Below are 25220 nucleotides of genomic sequence, written 5' to 3'. Positions count from 1 at the left end.
AATGTCATTCAAATCTCGCAACAATGACGGTTTTCTAGTCTTATCCAAACTAGCATCATATTACAATTCAAGTGTATTTTGCATGCTAGGCATACGGTGCCTTGTTGACAACTTATAAACATAGATCAGGAACCATGTATTATTCCTTCTTCCTAGTTTAAATTTAAAAAACCAAACCCACAGATCTAAAGGAGTGGTGATCCTAGTAGTACCATTTGATCCCCGTACTTAGTAACTGACTTGAACTTTGAACTCCTTGAAGTTTAAAATGTGGTACACAACTGGATACACAAACTGCGTTGTTTAAATCGTTAAGGATGTCGAAGATGATGAAGAATCCAAAAAAACCTCTGTTGTTAGAGAGAAATATGTAGGCCAGAATATAAATGTGCAGTGTAGCCTAAAAATGAATTGTGCAGCGACGGGAAGTAGGAAAGATAAGGTCCGCTTTATTATACTATCCATACCTAGTTTATGAAAAGGAATGACAACCATGAAACCTATGATGCTAACTTTCCCATTGCAGACAACTACGTCTTAATGAGCAGCACCCAGGCTTTTTACATACCTGAAGCCTGACAGGAGGCTGGTACAACAGTGAACTGTACACCGCCGGAAACACACTGAGCGCTAAAGTAACGATTGAACGATTTAGTACCCTTAATTGTCAATGTAGGCACATTTGAGTTGACCTAGCTGGCCCGAAGTGGGAGACCAAAACTCATTTACTTCAATTTGCCACATCAAACCAACCCTGCTCTCCCTCTCGAAGTAGTTTATCAATATTCCCATATCATGTTCCATTAACACCATGACCACAACGATTGATTATGAAGCCATTATGTGTGGTGTTATGGCATGTTCAGGACAGTACTTGCTACAGTGGTATGTGAGCACTCCGCGGAAAATCTTTTAGTTTGTCATTGAGTTTTTCATATCTACCTTCATTGTTTAGTTTTTTCTAATAAGGTGACTGCAGATATAGGTTCAGATTACAATCCAACCAAACTTGTGTTAGGAATCACACAATCGCAAAAATATATATTGCTCTGAAAATACCGCTAACACCTTTCAATACGTACGTCATTGTATATTATTTATTGTATGTTATTGCAACATCTTGGTACTATCCAATGTTTCCGTACTGGAATTGATTGCTGTTATAATTTTATATTATAAAGACCAAACGGAATTAAATTATTTGTATAACTGTTGGAGAAATATACTAGTAGTAATTGAAATAAGTTTATATTACAAGGTAAATAACAAGTACTTTCCACGTAACGTCAGTGAATAATTCTAGGATCTGTGACTCACAACAACGCTTGCCTTACTCGCTGTGTCTACACGGCTCGCCACCCGGTTGTTACCCTACATAAATAATTTTGTTCATAAAATAGTGATTTTACGATCTGTGACTCACTGCATGACGTCTATGTGTGGACTAGTCGCTCCTGCTGGCCATGCCGGCTGAGCCTTCATTCCAAAATTAAGCTAAATAGCTAATTTTGTCTATAAAAATAGTGAATAATTCTTCGATATGTGATTCACTGTGTGATTTCCCGTACTTGCTATACATGACTGCATCACAACTCTGAGCTAGCACATTACTCTTTAATTGTAAATATTTAACGTTGTGTTTATAAAATGGTGAATAATTCTACAATCTGTGATTCACTGTGTGACTTTTGACTAGTGTGACCCGTATTTGCCACGCTTGAGTGGCTCACAAACACGAACCACCGGAATACACTAAACTGTAAATATCTAATTATGTCCATATAAAATAGTAGATCAATATATGGTCTGTGACTCACTATGTGACTTCCGCTCCTGCGAATGTTTGCCGTACCATCACATGACGACCTTTGCTTTATTATATTTAGATTGTAACTTGAATAAGTGAATTTGTCCAAATAACATTATATGAAATACGAGTTAATGTAAGTATCAATTAAAATGGATTGGATAGGAATCCTATTGATATTTGGAAGTTAGGCTTGTCTTATATTATCATTATTTACATGAGACTTGAGTTTAAGGTTAATGTTTAGGTAATACGAGAAAAACTATTAAAATGTCACACACAATTATTTTTAATGTTGATTATATTAGAATTCAAACGTTAACTTTTGTTTCTAATATGCTTGGTACATCCATACCATAAACTGCTGCCGATATTCTTAATTGTTAAATCCTTTATAACCGTATACATCTAGTTGATTACTGACACAGGTAAACCAGTCATTAGAAACTTGTGTAGTGGCTCCTACATGTATACAACCTGATTTATTCAAGGCTGGCGTCAGTATATTCAATACTGCTATTAGTTACACCGTACTGTTGCGATAGTTGATTGCGCATTTTACGTAGTTCAAGAATGAAAACGATATCATTCTTCTGTTCCTTTCAAGTCAGAGAGATTGTAGACTTCATTGCATTTATACTACATTGCGCCGGAATGAATAGCTTTGTGTTTTATAAAATAAAGTATTAAAGGTTACAAAAAACTATTGTTGGAGCACCATTCTGTTATTTATAACATTACCTGAATACGTTTTTCAACTTAAGCGCCTTCCAAGCCTCGTCTCTTCCTTAGGTCAGCCCTTACGGAGGGTCCGTCTTCCCCTCTCATTTAGTTCATGTTTTAATACGGAAACTAAGCTTAATGCAGTATTCTCATTGTTAGTGTAATATATTGTTGTTTTGTGTGCGACGTTAGTAAGTAGCGTCTCTCCCGGCAACACCGCAAGTACAGTAAACTTTATACTCTGTTTATAAATGTCGGACCATAATTTTTGTGAACAGTTGATAATAATTAAGACTTGGTCTTTGGTGTTTTTTCAGCCATATTGCTAAAAGTCTAACGTTTTAATATTGTCTTATCTTTTGCTTGTTGGGAACTGAAATGATGTAATGAATCTTGCCAAAAATGGGAGGATCAGTATTTAAGTCCTGTAAAAGTCATTTAACCTTAATTGTGGGCAATCTGAAATGATGTCATGTGAATTATATTGTGTCTGAGAAATGTTACTGCAATTCATTCCGATTATTCTAATCGTTTATCTAAATAATCATTGTAACAAAAATACAGCATAATTGTAATATAACGTAAGTTTTTAGACAGTTAGCAATAAATGTAATAAAATCTACTTATAATTATTTATATAACATTTCATAATTTTCTTATCCTGACTTCCAAAGTTCAAGTAAAAAATTGTTGGTTTTTAAAAGGTGAAAATTACCTTAATTATCTAAAAGTTAAGGTAGCTCTTGGATGTTACTTTAGACATTGTGATCTAAATGTCATAAAATATTTATTCTATATCCCTTTGACGGCTTTAGCTTACTAATTTCAACAATAAAAATGTCGGCGCGTGTACTGAGCGGTTGTGTAAAAGTGCACTGAGCGGTTACTGTGACAGGTTGCGGCTGCTGTGTGAAAATCAAAGGTTCCAATGCGTTTGACAACCGGCGCTTTCCAATAACGACGAACCCGTGGATCAAATAGTTTCACGGCGTAAGAAAAAACTTCTTGTCTGCTTCATCGGCGAACACGTGTGGAACAGGGCTCGACACAAACACAGCACGTAGGTGGAAGAGGTAATACACAGTACAGTAGTGTCTGTGAAGGGCGGTATGTGGCAGAGCCGTGATGAAGGCGTAGAGTGTGGAATGTAAGCCCGATAGTTGGCAAAAACCGACATCCGAGCCCGGTACCAGCGCCACACTCCCGGTCCCTCGACTCAGGAATGTTCACGTTTACATGTGTGTGTGGCTTGCTCGTATATGGCTGCTGCGCATTCCTTCTTAATCAAAACACCAAAGCGGTCGGTATATAGTTGATCCGACTTTGTACCTTTGTATTAAAGGATACCACTACCCGCCCTGTCATTCGCTTGAACCGCCGCAAGCCGGGATTGATTCTGCTTTCCGGCTTTGGTCGACACGAAATTGGATAAAGCACATTCTTCTTTCATCGTAAAGGGAATACCGAACATATTTATGCGAGATAGGAACAGCGAGAAAAAGTTATATTAAAACGAGTAAGGTACCTGAAGGCAAGTATTCGAACCCTTCGACCCCGATCGCCAATCGCATATTAATTACCGGCACAAATATTCCGATATTAAATGCCTCGCCGCCGCATCCCGCAATCTGTTATCTTTGTTTTACCTCTCGATTTATCGTCCTTGTGATGTAATATTACATTTTTCCCCGTCCACTCCTCCGACTCCACCCCTCTCTTAGACGTATTCTTCTGTACTTTGTGCGTCAAACTTGGTTGCATTTAATAACTTGAAGCTTGAACGAGTTTCTTTAGTCGCGTAGTTGTTATTCTCTACAAACTGAACGCGATTCTTTATAACTCGTAACCGTGCCGTGCTGCACGATAGACTCTGGCCGTGATCTGAGCAAGGACCCCTGATTATGAGAGAGATGCACGGGAAGTGTTACCGACATTACGTCTCATAAACAGTAACGTGCAGTAGTTCGGTACCTCTAGTTGATATGCGTTAAATCCTATATTAGTAATCTGGAAAATCTCATTTGAGGAATCCAAAATAGACACACATATCCTCTAGCCACTCCATAGTTTCAAGTTTGAAAAAAGCCGTATCGTCACCTTGTTTCAATCCAGTTAAAACATTATGCTTGTTTTGTATTCTGCTATGGCCTTCATGAAAATCTTCATGACAATTCTATCCCTGCGAAGTTGTTTGCACACGTAATAGTTCTTATGTTTTTAGGTATAAAATGTCTTGCAATTATTCTATATTCCTTATACTTGTGTTTTTTTTACCAAGCTATGAGGAAATTGTTCAGTTAACACAACGCAACCTCATAACTTACTTATTAGATAGCTCTGAATTCTGAACTTGCGTCTCCCGAAATTGTTTAGTGTGTGAGTGTATTTTGGTTGTGGTATATGACAACTAGGTCCAAAAAAGGTAGTTGAAGGTAGGTTTTGATTAATTTTTACAACTTGATTGTGTTTTCCGCATAATAGCGCGTGCATGATCTCAAGGAACACGACGCCGAAGCGGAAGGATATAAAATTAGGGATTATCTTTAGTTGGAAAAATAATTAATTTTAGAAATGACCGTGAGACGATATGCAGGTTTCTATTGTAATAAAACATCTAAGTTGTTTATGAAAATATAAATATTAAAATTATAAAAAAAACTTGTACCTACAGAGTGAGATTTACTTCTTTCTTAGCAGACCCAGACTTCCGCAAAATCTTTGTAAGTTACGAAATTCGATGTATTGATGTAATTTAAATTTGTGCAATACGGAAAATCACTACAAATAGAATTAGTAGAGCCGGAGCTGAAAGTTAATTACTTACTGTCCTTATATACATTTTTCATATACAAGTGTAGTGCAAAATAGAAAAACGCCATAAAATTGAACTTTAAACAATAAAACGTAATGTTAAAAAAGCGGTTTTATCCGTTTTCAACTAACCATTAACTGAAAGTTCATAAGTCGAATTCTTACTGAAGTGACTGTTTTATAGAGGTAAAAGCGTCCACGCCATAAAATTGTTGGTGCTGGTTTTTACCTTCTTCCACTAGCTCCACGGTCACGGGTTTCTTTTGACGAAGATTTGACAAATACTCTTACTGCATACTTGTACGGGTGTTGAACGAAACAGAGATGCGAAATAAATAATCGCCTTTATTTCAGTGCATTACTGTAGGCATATATCATTCGTAAATATTTGTAAAATATCTAATAATACAATCCAAAATAATACTTTCTAATATGATAAGATTATTAGGTTTAAATTTATTTACTTTACAGTTTTAGCCCGTGATTATGTTTAAGATAAAAAAAAATATCTTGGCCTCGTATAATTTCTACAATAATTTATAAACATTTATACATGTGACATATATTGGACATGCATCAACTCTTTGTTTATTTTTGACAGTTGTTTCTTAAACTATCCGTTATAGTTGACGTGTAAGACTCATGATATATGCGAGTATCATACCAACGATGGAACGAACTGATGATTAATACTAACTTGCTGCTTTAAATCCTATAAATGCAGTATTATTGTAGACTTATACTAATTTATTCATTAATATGATGTTTGATTACACACAGATAGTGGTAATATATTGTTGTTTGAAGTTTGTTTCTGTCACTGATCTTAATTCGATGAATATTCCAAAATCTTGGAATGAGCATTTACAATACATACAACTTTTTCATTTTGCTTCTCAAAGTACCATACTTTGCATCCCAGCCCGGGAACTTTTGTTTTCCGTTCTGGAGATCGGTGAAACATACAAATCTTGGTACTTTAACACCAAGATCCTGGGATCTAGAGTTTTCCGCATTACATTTTAATTAATTAATTCTAGTACAATAAAATTCATTCATTCCAATTTCCAATAGTTTGATTAATTCTAATTTAGTGTTTAAATTTTATTGATAAATGATCATTGTGTGTTCATATTGTTTGTTTAGTCAAAACTTGATTGCTGGTCCAATATCTGCTTTAATGTAATATTTTTTCGTTCGTGAAGAGTTTCGTGAAGAGATAGTTTTGACTGGACTACACACTTGACTCTTGAAGGTGAATACAATACAATAATTGATCAACAAACGTTTTAAGCAATAAAATATGTTTGAATCAAGTAAATATTACAACCGTGTTAATTAAAAACAATGCGAGTTCTTGTGCACAGAACTTCTAGTATTAAAAACAAACAATTATTTCAAATGTTTATTTCACGAATTTCTCAAGAGCCAAGATATGATTGTGGAATATATTCTGGAATATAACTTTGCTTTGCAATATGTCCCTGGCTTATAACATTGTCAAATTGACTTAAGAATCCAGTATTGAATTAAGCATTCGCAATTCTTGCGTAATTATGCTATAATAATAATAATAATAAACCTTTCTTGCATTCACAATTTTAGTAAATTGTATACAATCGTCAATATATATGTAGCAAAATGAATTAAACTGCTATGTTTATGCATATAAGAGTATTACACCGGCCTTGCTGTTAAAACAGTTCATCATTAGTTACATCTAGAGGGCCGAAAATGTCTAATATTAAGACAAAAAATTCATAGATTGATGTTCAAGTAGCCTAATAAACGTACGATGAATGGATGTAGATGGTCATTCATGCGCCTCAAATCATGACGCAATAAAATGAGTTGGGTGAGGAAATAGGAATGGTAGGTGTTGGGGTGGGGGGGGGGGGGGGGGGGGGTTGCAGTGAATCCAGTTGAACTCTTGCAGTATTCAGGTTCTGATTTTTCATGTTTGAAAGTCCGTTCTTATAATTCATCATCATTGCAATGTAAAACAATAGCATTTTTTTACAAATGGTTCATCTTGCAGCCGACACAATAATTATTGTCGATGAACAACATCAAGCCCAGTGAACCAACCAAATTTTCATATCAAGGCAAAGATGTACTCCCACTATACGAGGGGTTGACAAGGGATCGTACTCACACTGCAGTAGTTGGATATCTAGAGTGTTTTTAAATCTATAGTTTGTGGCAGAAAATAATATTAATCAAATGTCTCTTATCAAATTAAAAGGATAGTAGGATATTGGATATTTTCCATCTTTGTATGTTACACAAAAATTACACTACGTTTACAGGATTGACATATTAGGGATACGAATCAAATTGTTGTTTTAATTCTTGACAGAAATTGATAAAACTATGAACTATCCATTGTAGTTAACGTGTAAGGCTAATCGCTTACAGCATTATACCAACGATGGAACAAGAGGGCGTATAATTCATACAAACTTAATATATAATACCATATTACTTAGATAGTAATATAATGCTGTTTAGGTTTTGTTATAAAAAGTAATCACAGTTAGTAATTCATTTCTCATGTGATAGCTTAAGTTTTGGTTTGAGTAAACATTTTTAATATTTACTACCGTAACAGTTCGCTGTGCGAATGAAATGGTAGCTTCACTTAAATTGGTCCAGGTAGAAAAACGACCAGGTCAGTTTTGGACAGTAGGATTGGTAGTTCAATCGGCTTGGGCTAACTGTCCTACCCTTCAGAAACGTCAAAATTTCAGCTACCCTCGTCAAAATTAGTTTGACGTCATCATGTATCGACCAATCGACCAATCATGTATTTTACTTTATAACAGTTTGGGCTTTCATTTGATCTAGCCTTGGGTAGTGGTCTAGTGGGTAGTGGTAGAGGACACTTACAATGCCATTTAAGACTTAAGTTATTAAAATATCATAGTTTAAACTCAGAGGATCTCATTGTTATATTATAGTTATTATTTACCTTATCGCATCATTGTTCCATTCAATAGTAGCGCACACGTGGCAAAAAATGGAAAGCGTAGTAAACTATTATATACAAAAATACTTATTCTGGTCAGGAATTGAAATTATGGTCAGTTTTATGGTCGCGAAGCGCTGACCCCACGGTTCTTCGCGTAACGTGTACTTGCTGTCTACTACTGATCTTACCACTACACAAACAAAGTTTTATGAGTTTGACTAAGTTTTTGTTTAGTTAAGCTTCAAGTAATTCATTAACACCTTCACTGCGACACGACTCATGTGCGGGCGATAGGACATGCAGAATAGTAGTAATGTGAATCCGCTGCTGTTAATGTGTTAACATCGCGGAGATGGTTCCTACGTACTTTTCAGAGAGACTGTTACACAAGACGTATAAGTAAACACAAGGCTACCTTAGAACTTAAAATTCACGATATGAATATAACTTATGTTTGCAAACTTCAGTTAGGAAAGGCTTGCTTCTACGATACAAAATACTTTAAAACTGCCACAGTATTAGTTAAAGTAGACTTTTATTAATATTGCTATACGATATTTAAACCTAAGGATAAATTACTACAAGGCATTTTATCTCTAAGCTAAGTTTCGTACAACTTTTAAAAAAATCACCAAAGTTCAGTTTTAATATTAGTTTGTACAATATGTCTCTTTTCGGATATTATTTTCATGACATATGTAGTGTTCTGTAATTTCGTAAGAGCGTTTAATGTTTTAATAAACGGATGGGATAAACAGTGGAAAACACTAAACAATAAAAGGTAAAACAAATTTTTGGTACAGAATTCGGAGCCCAATAGTGAGGCAGCGAGCGCGGAAGCGGTAGTGGGTGCGGGAGCGGGAGAAGGCGCGTGCGTACCTACCCGTGAGTGCGTGCGGTACGCACGACCAGCCGGAAGTAAGGGGACAGCTGGGTTTCACACCTGCGACAGACTTCCGGTAACATGCTTCCTCCGCTAGGCCACTCGATCTCCTCGGGTTCCGCGGGATAGCGTGGGCGCGTGGTGCGATGGCGGGATAGAAGCGTATAAAGCAAAGCGCAATGGTACGCGTAATACAGAATAATGATGTCCTGGCATTTTATAACTAAAAATATTACAATATTCAGTTTGAAATAGTACAGTTCCATCACCAAGCTGCGTTCATCATACACACATTAAACACATTTGGACACAAAATATAACCATTTACATACTGTAGTGTAATCCTTGTCAAGACGAATATTTGCATTATTCCTAAAAAATCTGCTAAATTTGATTGTGAAATATGGACTTAGATGAATTTTGATTATTACTGTTGGAATAAGTAAATTTGCCAACAGACAATCAAATTTACCATGGAAAAAGAAAAAATAAGAATTAAAATGTATATACATAATAATTTTATTTGTTTCTTTTATTAACTGTTGTATTTAACTTGTATTAAATTAAACTTCATATACGAATACTTGTATTTAACTTCGGTATGTCACCAAGTCTTACGGGTTGTGTGTTTGTGTGTTTTATCTGGCCATGTGTAATTTTCTCTCGCAGCGGATTTTATCAATGCAGCTGCTAGTAAGGGACCTCTCACCTGGCAACAAAACTCCATCTGTCCGTTATAGAGGGCGATGGTCCGTATCGTACATTACTCGGGGGCATCAGTGGAATGGAATCTTACACATGCCACACCACGTGTCGTAGTAGGGGCCGCTGAGGTTGCATGCAAATTTCAAATAGCTCTATAGCTCAGATAGCGGACAGGTAGACAGATAGACAAGCATACAAAAAAGAAATTGACACAAAAACGTAGCATCATAGAACTCGTTGTTGTAGAAATTAAGTTCATGCAAAATTTAAACTCTACATTTGAAATCTTTCTCGAAATCATCTTGCCACATTATTCCTTCATATTCGTGTTAATAAATTGGTTTTCATATAAGGTTTTAAGTAAAGAGTCTACACACCCAGGCCTTCTCAAATGATATTGTATGTGTTGGAATAGTAAGGCTGCATGTGTTAATTTGTCATATGTTTAAATCTCTTATAGGTGTTTGTTTACAAATTGATTTATTCTGCAATTTTCTTGTTGCCAATCATTGTTACCCAAAAACCCAATGTAAAATTTTCGCTTACGCTTAGGCAAATCTTACGGAGTGACATGCTCCGTCGCCGAACTCAGTGTTTCCCGTATAGAAATGAAGCTTCATGCTCAATTTCATGTTTGTAGGTCAGTTCGTTTTCGAGATATTGTAGAAATGCAATTTTAACCCCACGAGCGAAAAGCTTCGCTAAAGCTCAGCCAGTAATGGAGTGGCCACCACTTCTCAACCATGAAATGGCTACGTTGCTCGCGTGTAAATAGAGTAGGATTTATTAATTTAAATAATGACTACTTGAATTAGGAACGCACATTTCCCAGGGTCACTTCCTGGTGTGATCATGTCCTTCTAGGTAAAAATAGGAACAATGGAAGCGTTATATCAGTTATAACTATACTGATACAAGTTTATTTTATTTATTTATATTTTTAATCAAAGGGTATAATTCTAATATGAGTCGAAGCTCATAGTGAGGATTTGGTGAATAGAACTCTCAGGACGGTTGGCTTGAGTATTTTCTTAAAATTTTTAATCAATTGCTGGCAACGTAAACTGAACTAGGGGAAAAGAGGCAATAACAGGGCAGAACAGAATTGATAGATAGTCTGCTGGTGCTCACAATACTGACTTCTTTCAATTCATCGACGCACATGCATCAGCTTATATACGCATCAGGTTGCTTAGCAACGATTTGGAGACGGTCCTCCAGCAGACGATCCAACCGGAGACAATAGTGGTTGCGATGGTATCACCGAAGGCGCCCTGGAACGCGACCAGTACATTTGCAACAAAAGTTCTTCAAGATCTGCGTTTCACAGAAAGAAGGGAGCTCGAAATAACAACAGCTAGCCAAGATATGTTATAACTTCTACCAACAGAAGGAAGAGCAATAGCTAAATCCTCTACCCGCGAAGTTATACATATAGACGGTTTCCGCGGTAAACACGGAGAAAGAGGGGTTTTTTTATCGGTATTGACATCTGATATGTAAAAGTATTTTCCAAAGTCTGGTTCTAGATGTCCTCCATAGTGGTGGTGGTCATATATTTAACGTCATACGATTCCAGCTATGAAACATTATAAAATTACATTATAAGAACGTAGTGTTGATTTTCCTAACATTTTCTGACCCCCAGATTCCATGCCGGGTTATCTTGCATGAAGTAAAAATCTGAAGTGATCTTTCGAGGCAGGAGCATGCTCGATAACCGGTTATCCTGATACTTGGCAGTGTATCGTACACACCACTGTCACTGACACGCAGTTCCTCGCCGTTATATTTCAGGTCATCGGTTACACATAATGCTAGCTAATATTGATCAACCTTCTCTTGTTAGGGTCTAATCCGTGTTTACTAATAAAATGGAGTTGTTAATCACGGTTTCACAGTATCTTCTAAAATTAACTCATGCTATATAAAAATACTATTGGACATCTGTGATTCAATTTCTTAGATCATGAATATATAAAATGAATAAAAAAGCCTCATTTGAAGCCCTCAATGTACAACCCACATTGGTTTTAACAATGCAGAAAAACACAATTTGAAAATTACATCAGTCAAGTGTCTACGATCATTCCAAGTCTAAATAATATTGTTCTGTTTCGAATACTAAAATAATTCAACAAAATTTCTTTCAACAACCATTCAAAACCTTGATATAAATACATTGGTCTAAAAGTATCACATTATTTAAATTTCCAAAGATAATTTAATACTTGCACATATTCTGACTTAGGAGAAAGGTTAATGTCATGTATGTAAGAATATTCAAGCCGCACACACGAGAGTAAAATTCGTGAAGAAACTTTATTTGACTAATTCAAAATACTTAGCAAAATATTAAAACTAAATAAATATGGTGCATAATTGTGATAATTAATCATATATGACTAGTTGAATATGTATTATTTACAAATCATCTCCTTTTTTTTGAGGGAAATTCTGTCAGGATTTAAACATTCAGAGGGATCAAGAACAAATAATTTTACAAACGTAGATGGATAGTTTTGGCTTCATTGCTTATTCGTCTATCTTCTGATTGCTCTTCCATCCTTTTCTTGAACAACAGCACCTAACAGAGCTATGAAGGCAAAAACAATCCAATAACGGCGTCGGATGCAACGCGCGCGACGCGACGCGACGTCGGACGCGGAAAGACCGGTAACCCGGGGAGACGTTGGTAGTGGGCGAGCACCGTTCCGTGGAAACCCTAGTCGTGCACTAATACTTTAATGCCGTAAAACAAAGCACGGTTGCTGCTTTCACCTTCAAAATTTGCTGGTAACGATGTAAACATGCCAAAGGTATAACACGGATAATAATAGTATATTGTGAAGGAAAAAGGATTTTTCCAGACATTTGCCATCGTTCAGTAAAAGAAAAATCAGTAACACTACATTTATAGATCTGCAATCTGTTATCTTCTTCATAGCCTAGTGTGTAATTATGTGTTAGGTTAGTTATTTACCTGAAGAACAGATTGCAGATCTCGAAACGTAGTGTTACTGATATTTTTTCACTGAACGATGGCAAATGTTCGGAACAATCCTGTTTTCTTCACTAAATTTATCTTCCAGAATCCTTCCATCGTCAAAAATACTTCAAACAAAGAATAGTGTATTAGTATTCGTATTTTTTATCATCTCTATTAGTAATACCATTGTCTGATCAATAAACAAGCATTTGTTTCTGATAAGCATGCACCTGAACAATATAGAGATTTACCTTAATTAGTTTGTAATGGCAAGTGTTATACGTAGTTGTGTATTTTCCCTCCTTGTGTTTTGCGGCATACGTGGGCAGGAACACGGGTTATCATGTTAGCGTCAATGGTTGTCTCATACGCGGAGTCCGAACTAAGAGCTCAAATCGTAAAAATATCAACGATTTTTTTCATGCCAAAAACGGGGTATAAAAACATATGTAAATACCCATTCGCTTTCATGGGATTGCACTAAATAAATACATAATAATATCAACATTGACATATAATATTAAAATAAAATACCTTTTTAATGAATATTCCTCAGTATTCATGTGACGTAATAATATATGTAAAGTGTTATAAAGTTTACATGAGTAAATTCATATTTTCCTCTTGCCCTTGACGTGGTAGGAACTGCTTCCATCTTAATTAAAAAAACACTTACATCAATTCCAAAAAGAACGTCTCTTGTGTTACTAGATCCACACGGATAAACGGGAATAAAAACTTATGCTTATGGGCGAAATAGTTTTTTAATGCGATTTGACCGATATTAGCGCAGGTAAAGTGAATTTAAGCAGCGAACGTTTATCGATGCAATTTGCGTCTATTGCACTTAGTAAACGTCCGAGTAGCTACAAATTGCGTCGACGAACGCTCGGAGGGTTAAAGCATTAATATTAATTTGTCTCCATCGTCTGTGGGAAGATGTGAATATTAGGCACTCCAATTTCTAAGACGGAGGTTTGAGGGCCAATCTCAGTAACGGTACTTTCCTGGGGTCTGAAGGATCTAAAAATAGACTCTCTCACCGAAGCTTAGCCGTCGAACACTATTGTGAATAGCACATTCGTTCGGCACAAAGGTAGAAGAAGAGGGACAGGAAAGACGGGGGACAGCACCATAAACCGGTTGTCGTAAGGCTTTGTTTAGGCCGGTGCCAGGGCGGTCTGGGCGGCCCAAGTCGGTCCTCTGTCTCAAGCATGTGTGCTTGACTAAACCTTTTAACAGGCTGAACGTTGCATAATAGTGCCTATATAATTCCGATACCTTACTTTTGTCATTTGGTAAAGTGTGGTATATACATAATTTTACATAGCTATAAAAGAGAAACTTAAAAACCTCTGAAGTATTATTTACGTATTTTTGTAAATTAAACTCTTCACCATAACAAAGCATTCGCGGGCAGTTTATAACACTGGTTCTGAATGTCGGATGAGTGACATAATAACATTGTGAAAACACAAGAATATTCACTTCATTAAAGTATTCCCAATCAGGTTCTGTTGATGAATTTACTCGTCACCATTGAAATATTCTTAATTTTACTTTATTAGTAGATAATACAACTCATTTAACAAGGATAACGTTTGCCCAAATATAATATACGTTTAAGAACAAAACAAAGTATAGAAAAAATATTAATCATAAACAGAACAATGTCAATAGAAATAGAGCAATTAACCGAGTCAGTAAGTATTACCAACCTGCTTATTTACTTCTAGGTAATGAGTTATACAAATTAAATGATTAAATTTTCTTAGCCTTAGGAATTGAAAAATACGTTTATTTATATTCTGTCATATTGTTTTAAACAGTACTAAAATAAAATCTAACATATTTTAGACAGGTTTTAAACAATTAAACGTTAGATCCTATTGTGGATTATAATGAACAAAGACAATTTTAGCTTGTGTAACGCCTTTGATTTCAAGACACGTATAGGAAACTTCATGAACAAACATCATGAAATTTAGGGACAACAGAATAAACAAACATTTAGGGATGTAAAATACGAAATTCATAAAGTTTAATAGTCTAACTGTGGGTGCATTGTACTGTAACACATCCCCAATATCGGGATCTTTATTATAGTTGTTTTTTTACTCCATGTTGTATAAACCTTGTTAATCTCACTAATAAGACAATTATCTGAGCAGATTGTTCATAGACGGTACCGGATGAGATGGCGTTCGTGGAAGAGTGTAACGAATCAGAAGGATAATAGGAGACACACGCGCTAGTGCTTCTTCGAAAATTGACAATATAAAGTTGATCCTTTTAGTTACTGTTGTATCATTCAAGCGATAAGGTCAAAAAAGAACGCAACGCACAACATTGGAAGCGATGTATCTGGTTTAATAGCTTGTTACGAAGAATTAAATATACTTTTAACCGTCGCCTTCCAAGATTTTCAACCAATTATTACATAAATGCCAATTACTACGTTTTTCCCTAACTCGATATATTGGATTTAGTTTTGCTCAATCTCTGCTCTGAGTGTTTTGTAAGTTATAAGCAAGCCATTTCAAAGGAATATAAACCAGACTCTGGTACAAAGACTGGTTTAATACATCTACGCCACGTGCTCATGAGCTGCTATCGCAGTTGTGCAACACGGTCATTTGTTTTCCGTAGTACACTAATCTAGCTCTCATTTCAGTTCAATATGCATACAATTATTATCATTACAAAGAATAAAATAATACAATATTGGGATGTGCTATTACCATTATGAGTATAATCGTGTACGAATTAAAATATTAAATCAATAATTTTTTTAACGGCTTTTCATTTTCACATATTGTGAACATGAGTAAAAAAAGGCAGCCAATAATCAAACTACGCTAGTAGATTACTGTTTTTTGTCTAATTAGGTTATCTGCCCACTAAACTTTTCTATAGAAATATATTAATTTAAATAAGGTTATAATTTTTTTAATTCTCTCGGGTGTTTATGATCAAACCCACTAATAATTTGGATGTTTTTCTTTCGTTGGCCGGAGGCTTAAGTGTCATCATTCGGAAACTATAAAAACTTATAAAATTATACAGACGGGTTACAGTTAAAAGATTCAGGCATTATTATAGACACCATAAATACGTAATTGCTAATATATACACTTTTTGTATTTGGTTAAAAACGACACCTTATTAATGGGAACTTGATAAGTAAACAACGATACTGTCAGTTCATCTATAGTCAGTGTGTACTCCGAACTAAAGAATAATTAATTACCAAACACATCAGATAGCGACTGTTAATTATGCTTTAAAGTTCAAAGTATTTTACATATTTTTGAGGGGGTCCTAAATTTGTACTTGTGTAATTAGGGCATCTATCATTATCTTACCCTCTACCCCTTTTTTGCCAAAATAATTGATGAGAAATAACAAAAATACAGTGAGTTTGAAGTTAAATTGGTTTTGGTTATTGAGTTACTGTTCGTAATGGAACAATAATTTGTTAGAAGAAGAAACCACTTAAAAGATACGAGCATAATTGACCTACTTTGATTGCACCTACGTAAGACAATTTTAAAAATAAATGCAGTCGACAGAACATTAATACTTTATACAAACTAACATAGTTTACAGAACTGCACACTATTGTGATAATTTTTAATAGCAACGTGATTTATATGATTCTTTCTTTTAGTTCGTATGATTACGCGCCCTGTTCCATAACTAACATCTAAGTTTTCCGGTTTACATCGCGTCAAAACATGCTTAAACAACGAAATTCCTAAAATATTTCGGTCCGCTGTGAAAATCCACCGCTTAGTCTACAAGTATTCCCAAAACTTATTACTTGATTTTTCTTTAGTTAACTGTAGGCAGCTCTACACAAAGGACCGATCGTTTTAAGAATTTAGTTTTAGCAGCATTTAAATGCGGTGTAAATCAGAAAACTTAGCTTTTGCTTATATTTAATTTACAGTATGTAATATCTGCACTTCTGCAAACGCACATTGAAAACTTCTGTATTTATTATTGATAAGTTATTTTACACTTTTTGTATTTATTGAACTATTTGTAATAAATACATAATAATATTTAGATTTTTTACTGATTTTAAACGCAAATAACGTCTTGTAATATTGTTACTTAAAAATGAAAATTTTTTAAAAATTAAGAACATGTATAAGGAAAAAAAAACAATCCCTGAACAGTAGTGTTAATATATTCTTTCCTGTGTTCCTCCTGACGCTTTCTAGGAAGTATTAAGGATTTGTTTCGGTCAAAACATGCTCAGGTTATAATTCACTGTCATATAAGAGATATGATGTGTCTTCTCCAGTTCATATTCATCTTAATGTGATAATGCAGCGTCAGACTCCAGGAGTCCAGTCTGTGACAGCGTCTGATTCCAGAATCAAAAGAAGGTGATCTGTAGCTAAACGCGACATTCGCACTGGTTGAACCCTTAGCATCATAACTACGATATGTGTAGCAATCTCGGTTGCTCCAACGTGCCTAGGGTTCGTATCAATCACATCTTAGTGCACTCAATTTTGCACCCGATGAGACAATGAGAGTACCTCTTCACCTAGATTACACTATATTTTGTAATGTGGGTGTCTCTGATGCCGAAACGATGTAAAGAGTTCATTTTAAGCTTCTTCGTCGGCGACATTTTTCGGATCTCTTTTGTCGAATATGACTTCAGATTCCAGGAGTCAAGTCTGTGACTGCGTCATATTCCAGACACTGTAGCAAGAGGAAGGTGAACTCATAATTCAGATTGAATCAACCCTTCCCACCATAGTTACGTTATCTTATTACCAGTATTGCACTTCTTACAGTTTATTCTTGCGTGTTGAGCTTCGCATGCTTTTGTTGAAACGGAATGATCTTAAGCTCAGAGTCGCTATTATTCTTTAATAATTGAGGAATTCCTTTCCATTGAACTCCGAAGATGAAGCTATATTTAACTTTTGTTTTCGATGGATTACATACTCTTTCCAAGTGATCCTTTTTGTTTAGTGGCTCAAAGTTGTCCATGCAAATCTTAGTCAGGTATTAGGATTATTTATTTTTTAATTATATTTATTATTTAATAATATCCAATACGTGGGAAGTTATATCGGTTAGTGGTAGAGGCTTACAGTGAAGACACAGCTTTGATCAGGATATGATCATATCTGCACTGCTGTTTACCAGCGGGTGGTACAAGTTAAGGCGACCAAGATGTTCGGAATTGCCAGATTCATACTGAATAAACGACTGTTTGATATTAACTGTATTATTGTATAGCATTGTATATCTCTTTACTATTGTAAATACAATCCTTGATATATCTTCAGACAAAATTATTTCAGGGGCGTAATAGTAAGAAAGGCCAGTACGATAAATGTACTGTAGGTAAACCCCATAAAGCTGTCGGGACTATTTCTTACCTACTTCTTAAGGGCGGACACTAGGCCCATGGTCACGGCCTGGGACCCAATGTCCGATTCGTTAAAAATAATAAAATCCTCTAAAAGTCCTCTTCATTACCGTTAGTGGTGTGTTAATCCTGATTTCGAAAAGAATAGACTCAAAGGTTCTCTTCATTAAATCAAGAATTTGGAAGGAAAAGTTGAAGGCAATTCTAATTTTAGTGAAGTAGACAGTTTAGTCCATCGTTATCAAACCAATAGCAATATAGGTATTAAATTTACAATCTTATTAGAGAGTGTAGATATTTCTGTGAGTATTGTATGGGGGATAGGGAATACTCCGTTACTGTATAAGTAAGTATTACTCTAGGCACATTATTCTACATTGATCTACCAATAGATTCATTATCTCGGATTGTAGGTACTCAGTGTATCCTTCACTTAGGTACTTTGACGATCTCATCTGTACAATTTTTAGGAAAAGTTTAAAATTTCTATCTAACTATATTTATCACCCAAGAATTATGTTCTGAGAGTTAAATAGTTTTTAATTTTATTGGATCCTAATCAACTAAAACTTTTAGTTTTACTCTTGGAAACTTGTTTTAAGTACACACCAAACAGTTACTAATCCACTTAAAAATATAGGCAATTAAATAACGATGGTTATCAGAGAAAAATAAATTAGAATAATCCTAAAGTTTTATTGATTAATGTTACAATAGTTTGGGTGTTATTGTGACAACGTTATCGTCAGTTACGGACGGGCGATCACGGTCTAGGTCAGTACTACAGTTTGTCATTTCAATGCTAAGAAAACCTTTCGGTCACAGACTGAACACCTGTCTCCTAGGAGTTTTATCTCTACGCCCTGGCTACTACTAGGCTATTGAACTTTCTTGTCACATGTAGGATTTCTGATTATGAACGTTTCAAAACTGAATTTGCACTCACACAACTTGAATGTTTGGGGCTTGTTACTTCACTAGCTAACTTGTTAGGCAATAATCATGGTAAATCAACACTGTAAATCTCATACAACTTTTAAGGTTATCAAATTTAAAATCAATACATTGATATTAGGACGAAACGATACTTAATTGAAATATTATTGCATCTTAGGGTATCTTCTATTTAAGTGGGTTTGTCTGTTTATCCTCGTTATCATTCCGTAGTTATTGTTTCGATCCAATGAGTAATCGAATAGTTTCTTTGTAACGTTTTCAAAGTGTCCTGCAAACAAAGTTGACGTAAAAACCTTTTAGAATAGAAGCCGGAAAGCAAATTTACATCGTAAAGCGCACAACCTAGTTTTTCGTGAAACCGATAAATTTCTCTTATCACTAGGAAGAAATCGATTCTCAGGCGCACTAGGGTCAAAATGGGGTGGGTATTGAACAAGTCAAAAATAGTAAACGATTTTCATTTCTCCGATCATATTTAAAGAGCTTAACAGACTTATTATCAACCGCCAGACACGTATATAACAAATAAACGTCAGCAATCTATATGAAGACCGACTATTTGGCTGAATGTAGGGTCCTTTAGTGTCTTTATCTTGTTAGTTGATATAAATATTATTTCCATATGTAAAAAAACTGTAAATTGATATTTTAACACTTTCGATATACCCCAATTTGACCCTATCAATAATGATAAACTTCTTTTTGAGATGAGATTTCTCTTATTTATTTCAAGATATCTAGTGTGTATTCATACAATACGAAATGGCTCTTGACTATTTGTTATCGAATTGATTTGAAAAAATTATCATCATGACATTTTAGCGTTTAAAAGTTTTAAAATGTTGAATGAATGTTTTTCTATATACTTAAGACAAAAATAAAAGCGTTAACTAGCATAACGAAACAAATTATTGTTTGCTCGAAATTATTTAAATATACAGTACAACATTGCAGTTAATCCAAAGTAATAAATTGTTCAGTTACATTCAACGCCTTCACGTTTTACAATGCGATTTCCGCGCAAAGATGTTGTATCTATATTGCGTTTTACATAGAACGGCGTTGGCAGTTTAAAGAGAAGGCGTGATGTGTAATTATTTTAATTGATGATGTAATTAAATAGGTGGATTACATGTAAATATTTGTCTATAAATCCATATAATAACCCCTGATATATATATATATATATATATATATATATATATATATATAAAATATAGTTAAAAATCAATTATAAAGGGAGAGTTTTAAAATGATTAAAGGTGGCTCACTCGTTTCTTCAATATTTTCAATAAACCAACTTTGAATAATATTTATAGCATTTATGTTTGGAAACAAGTTTTGTTTGAAATATTGTGGATTTATTTTTAATATAATTTTCTTGAAACGCTTATAAAACAAAATACAATGTTTGTTGTTACATGAACAAATTATACTTTGATAATAAAAGACATATAGCGTTACTTAAGATTGAGTATTTTAAATTCTAATGCATTTACTCTTTTAACATCCATAAGAATTCTTGAAAATTTCCAAAATTAATGAATGGAACATAATTTTATTGACTAACAAACATTACTCTTCACGAACATGACAATAGTTTTAACAGACTGCCTGCTATAATAAGCTAGCATGTTTCTTGATTATGCTGTATTCATTTAACGATAATTGCTGGCGATTGTAAATTTATTGTTACTTGTTGTATGCTTCTCACGACTTCATATTGTACTGCCAAATTCAAAGTATTAATACGCACAGATAAATAAGAACTCATCGCGCTGTAATGGTAAGACGCTCACATGCCTGACTTCGCCAACGGGAGCAGTGCATTCACAACTGCAGGACCGCCTGCCTCAGTCATTGCCAATCCTCCAAGTCCCTCCTCGATCAATCACTGGACATTTGCCAGTGTCTGAATTTCGTGGATGGCATTATAGCCTTTCAAGGCTATATCTCGCCTTCAGTTAAATAAAATACTGACCAAATCAAAATCTTAACTAGTTTAACTTTTTAGTGTAAATAATAATAATGAACATTGATTATGTCTGTAAGTAAATTTAGTTTTTGTTGTTTTATGACTGATATTCAATATTTATTACTTTTCTTGTTCTATAGCTTTTCAAAAATTTCAATCTTACCATGTATATAATTTCCGCTACACCCTATCGTTATCCTTATTAGTTACACAATCTTTCGATGTGCTTTTCTGAATAAGTCTGGTATAAAATATTCCACACAAATTTGTAATAAAATTGTGTAGCGGAGGTGACACTATGCACACTACAGCTCTATGCCGAGTATTAAAAATGCCAAATTAGTATATGATCATGTAAAACAGATAAAATCTAGCAAACTTCGCCATAAGTTTAAATCTAAATAATTACGATAGCAAAACCTTAGGGCCAACATGTAAAAGGAAAAATATAAACGTAATATCTGACAGCCATGCAAAGTAATTAAGTGACTTGTTTTCAAAGTCTTGGTGTAGAGCATTCCACATCGTCTCTGATGTAACACGTAGCTGATATACGATACGTGTTGTACATTTCCTGGAGAGTGTCACAAGTTGTGGTCTTGGGAAGCACTAATTACATGGACTTGTACCTCAGATAGTTGAGTACCGTAGTGTTGTTTTAACTCTAGATTTAGAACTTGCACATGTAAATAACGCTACTGTAGCAATCTCGACCTTACCCTACTGTTATGCAACACGTGATACATGTCCTGGAGAGTCTTACAACTGGCAATATGGCGGTGGCCTTGGTAGGCACTAATTACGTGGACTGAGAGTAGTGTTGTTTTAAATCTAGATTTAGAACTTGCACATGTGAACAACGCTACTGTAGCAATCTCAAATGTTACCCAACGCTAGGATAGTGACTTTTGAAGGTTGAATTGAATTATATTTGTAGTTTTGAACCACAATTAGTTCATTATCATAAATCCTCTGCTCTATTTTAATTATTTATCGTTATGGTATGATAAAGAATTTCTGAATCATCTGTTTTTAGTCATTGTATATAATATTTCAAAGAGTACATTTAAGCTAGCCCTTTCTAAACATTAACTAATTATTAATTAAATTCTTGTTCTCAGGAGCCAATAACGAAGCTGATGAGACCTCAAATGTTGCAAAATGTTGTGTGAAGGAGAAAGGTGTGTGATTCTTCTGTTTAGCTTCCTTTGAATTAAGGGGACTACTTAATGTAACTTATACTCGGTGGTTGTGGTGGTTTTAAAATAAGTGGTGCTGGTTTTATTTAGTCTTCAAATATGCTATTTATTCCTTTACGACTTTTGAATGCTCGTATTTTTTTATTCATTAATATGTTGGGTTATATGGTACTGTCCTTAAAATACGTGTTACTACTTGACATATGACCATATTCTTCAAGAGGAAATATGCCACTTTAGTTCCACAACAAATAAGGAACAATGCCTGAAAATACAAATCTTTAAGTGGATCGGGACAAGAATGCTACGAAGAAAAAGACACAGGTTTACAATCTTCGCAGCTGAAAGATTTATATAGTGTTGTAACAAAATAGTTCTTTAATTTACTTTATGTTAAGGATTGGATAATAGAAATGCAAGGTTGTTGTGCATCGTAACTTAGCAACGCGTTGCGCACCAACATAGGGCCCCTGTCGCCTCAATAGACATCTGACAAAAGGTAGGGGCACCCCCTCCCCATGCCTTCCTTTCCCCACGTACAAACAAGGAACGATTAATATCTGCCAGCATCAATGTTGCAAGGGCTCAGAACCGGGTGTCCCGCTCCACCGCTGACCTGCTTACTCCAACTCCATGCCGTGGAGAGGGTGTTGTGGATCACGTATACAAGCAAAGAGTTGCTTGATATCAGCTCAAGGTCGAAACTATATGTGCCACTCATTCTGTCACCTGCCAAGGTCGCTCTTAAAATTCACAACCTAACAACGAATTGCCCGAGTAGAAAAGCAAATATCACTAAATATGAACCGTACTAGTGACACTGGACACAACATGAAACAATTGCATGTTGATGTATTATCATTATTCCTGTCACCAGTTTTATAACACCATCAATTGCATGTAGCGTGCAATATTAAACGTAAACAATCAATAACGTGAAAATATTTTTGTGAATTATTTTAGTGTGTTAGGAAAATAATGACGAACACATAATAAACATCATTTTAGTCCGTTTTCAACCGCAACGTGTGATAAGAAATGGGAGTTTCGTAAGGACATATTTTTTTCGTCTTTAAATCAGTTTAAAGTGTCCTCTCAGTTTAAAAGGGTGCAATCGGTTCTCGGTTAGAATTTTCTTTAACTTTTTACAGAACATTTTGTCCACCGCTGTTTTAGATGTGTGCATTATTCAAATTCCCAATATACTAAATGTTGACCTGATTACAAAAGTGCCTAAATGTTCCAATTTAAATGCATTTAATTCCTCGTGAAGTGTTAAAAACTTGTTCTGTCTTTATAAAGTTATCTCAAAGAGCTATATATATATATATATATATATATATATTATATATATATATATATATATCCTCTCAGTTTAAAATATATATATTTTAATAAATAGGTATTTTCCCAACCAAAATCTATGGCACAGCCTTAATAACTAATTAATCACTAGTTACTGTATGTTGATCTTATTCTCACCAAAATAAATTTATGGGGAGTAATTTATTTTTAAAATTTAGAGTTTGAAGCTAAAATGGTTAATGTTTAAACTTGTATTGTGTTTTCTGGTGCACACTACGGTTGCATACAAATTAAATTGAGATGTCTCTAAAAACCGAATTGTTGATTGATTATTCTTAGGGTTAACTAATTCTGGCTAGAAAAGAACTTGTGTAGGATCTCTTTGAAACTGCATCTTATAAAACTTATTACCGGATTGACAAAAATGTATGACTAAGGTTTTCAATAATTCTACTTTTTAATATTTTTGTAGATGTGTATTGTATTTGTTATCAATTCTAAAAGCCATGATGTTAATAAATCAAGTTGGGTTACAAACAGCAAAACTATACATTTTCTATTAGGTTAGTATCAGAAAGTATTTTCAAGTTTCCAAAGTAACGCTCAGATTGTACATGTACACTAAAGAGGAAGGGAATATACTTCTTTGGTGAAATTAAATCACAGAGCTATTGACTTTCCTCGCCCAATTTTCGATCACGAGAAAGCCGTAAAAAATGTAGTCAGAGAGAAAGTAAGTGAATATATGCTACGTAAAAGTGAATATTTGCGTAGTTTAATTACTCCAGCATACATAACTTTCTTTCTATATTTTATCAGGGTTGACGGAAACACCATGTTCGACACGCGATCATGCAACACTAGTTGAGCGGTATCTTTATTCAACGATTCGGTACTCGAGGAAATACTAAGATCAAAGTGGAATCATGCAGGTATATAACCCAATGTTTCCTTCACAGAATCATAAATATTGGAAACACATAATTTAATTTAATTTCATTCGTCATGCATATTCACCTAATAAATTTTAGGCTTAACTAAAAATATGACAAAGAAATAAGTAATTTATTAACAATAAAACAAATTCACAAAAATCATAAATAAAACAGACCATTAATGAAACGTGGAAATTGGATAAAGCAAGACTGTGTGCGACATGTTTGTTTCCTTAATTGGAAACTTCCTTTCATTTCAGCGAGGTTTCAAGATCACGAGATTATATGGCATTTAAATAGACGTGGATGGTGACGGAGAAGTATATATTATCAAGGCATAAGAGGATCCTGGTAAAATACTATATGTTATCCAGGCAGAAGTGGATTCTGGCGGCAGATTATATGTTATCCAGGCAGAAGTGGATTCTGGCGGCAGATTATATGTTATGTAGACAGAAGTGGATTCTGGCGGCAGATTATATGTTATCCAGGCAGAAGTGGATTCTGGCGGCAGATTATGTGTTATCTAGACAGAAGTGGATTCTGGCGGCAGATTATA

The 25220-nt window shown here is 34.7% G+C and overlaps 1 protein-coding gene across 6 annotated transcripts in view; it reads left to right on the top strand.

Annotated features, from left to right (window-relative positions):
* LOC124369232 (hepatocyte nuclear factor 6) overlaps positions 1 to 25220 on the top strand; it is a 137953-nt gene that overhangs the window by 19113 nt on the left and 93620 nt on the right. For 2 of the 6 annotated variants that reach the window (XM_046827107.1, XM_046827106.1), the window contains exon 2: positions 22344 to 22403. The exons of the other annotated variants lie outside the window; for them this stretch is intronic. In XM_046827107.1, the coding sequence (XP_046683063.1) occupies positions 22344 to 22403 (60 nt within the window). The remainder of the gene's footprint in view (positions 1 to 22343; positions 22404 to 25220) is intronic. 6 annotated transcript variants of the gene reach the window in all.

This window comes from Homalodisca vitripennis, chromosome X (genome assembly GCF_021130785.1).
Source record: "Homalodisca vitripennis isolate AUS2020 chromosome X, UT_GWSS_2.1, whole genome shotgun sequence".
NCBI lineage: Eukaryota > Metazoa > Arthropoda > Insecta > Hemiptera > Cicadellidae > Homalodisca > Homalodisca vitripennis.
The sequence above is the reverse complement of the archived record's forward strand: the minus strand, read 5'-3'. Positions and strand labels throughout refer to the sequence as shown.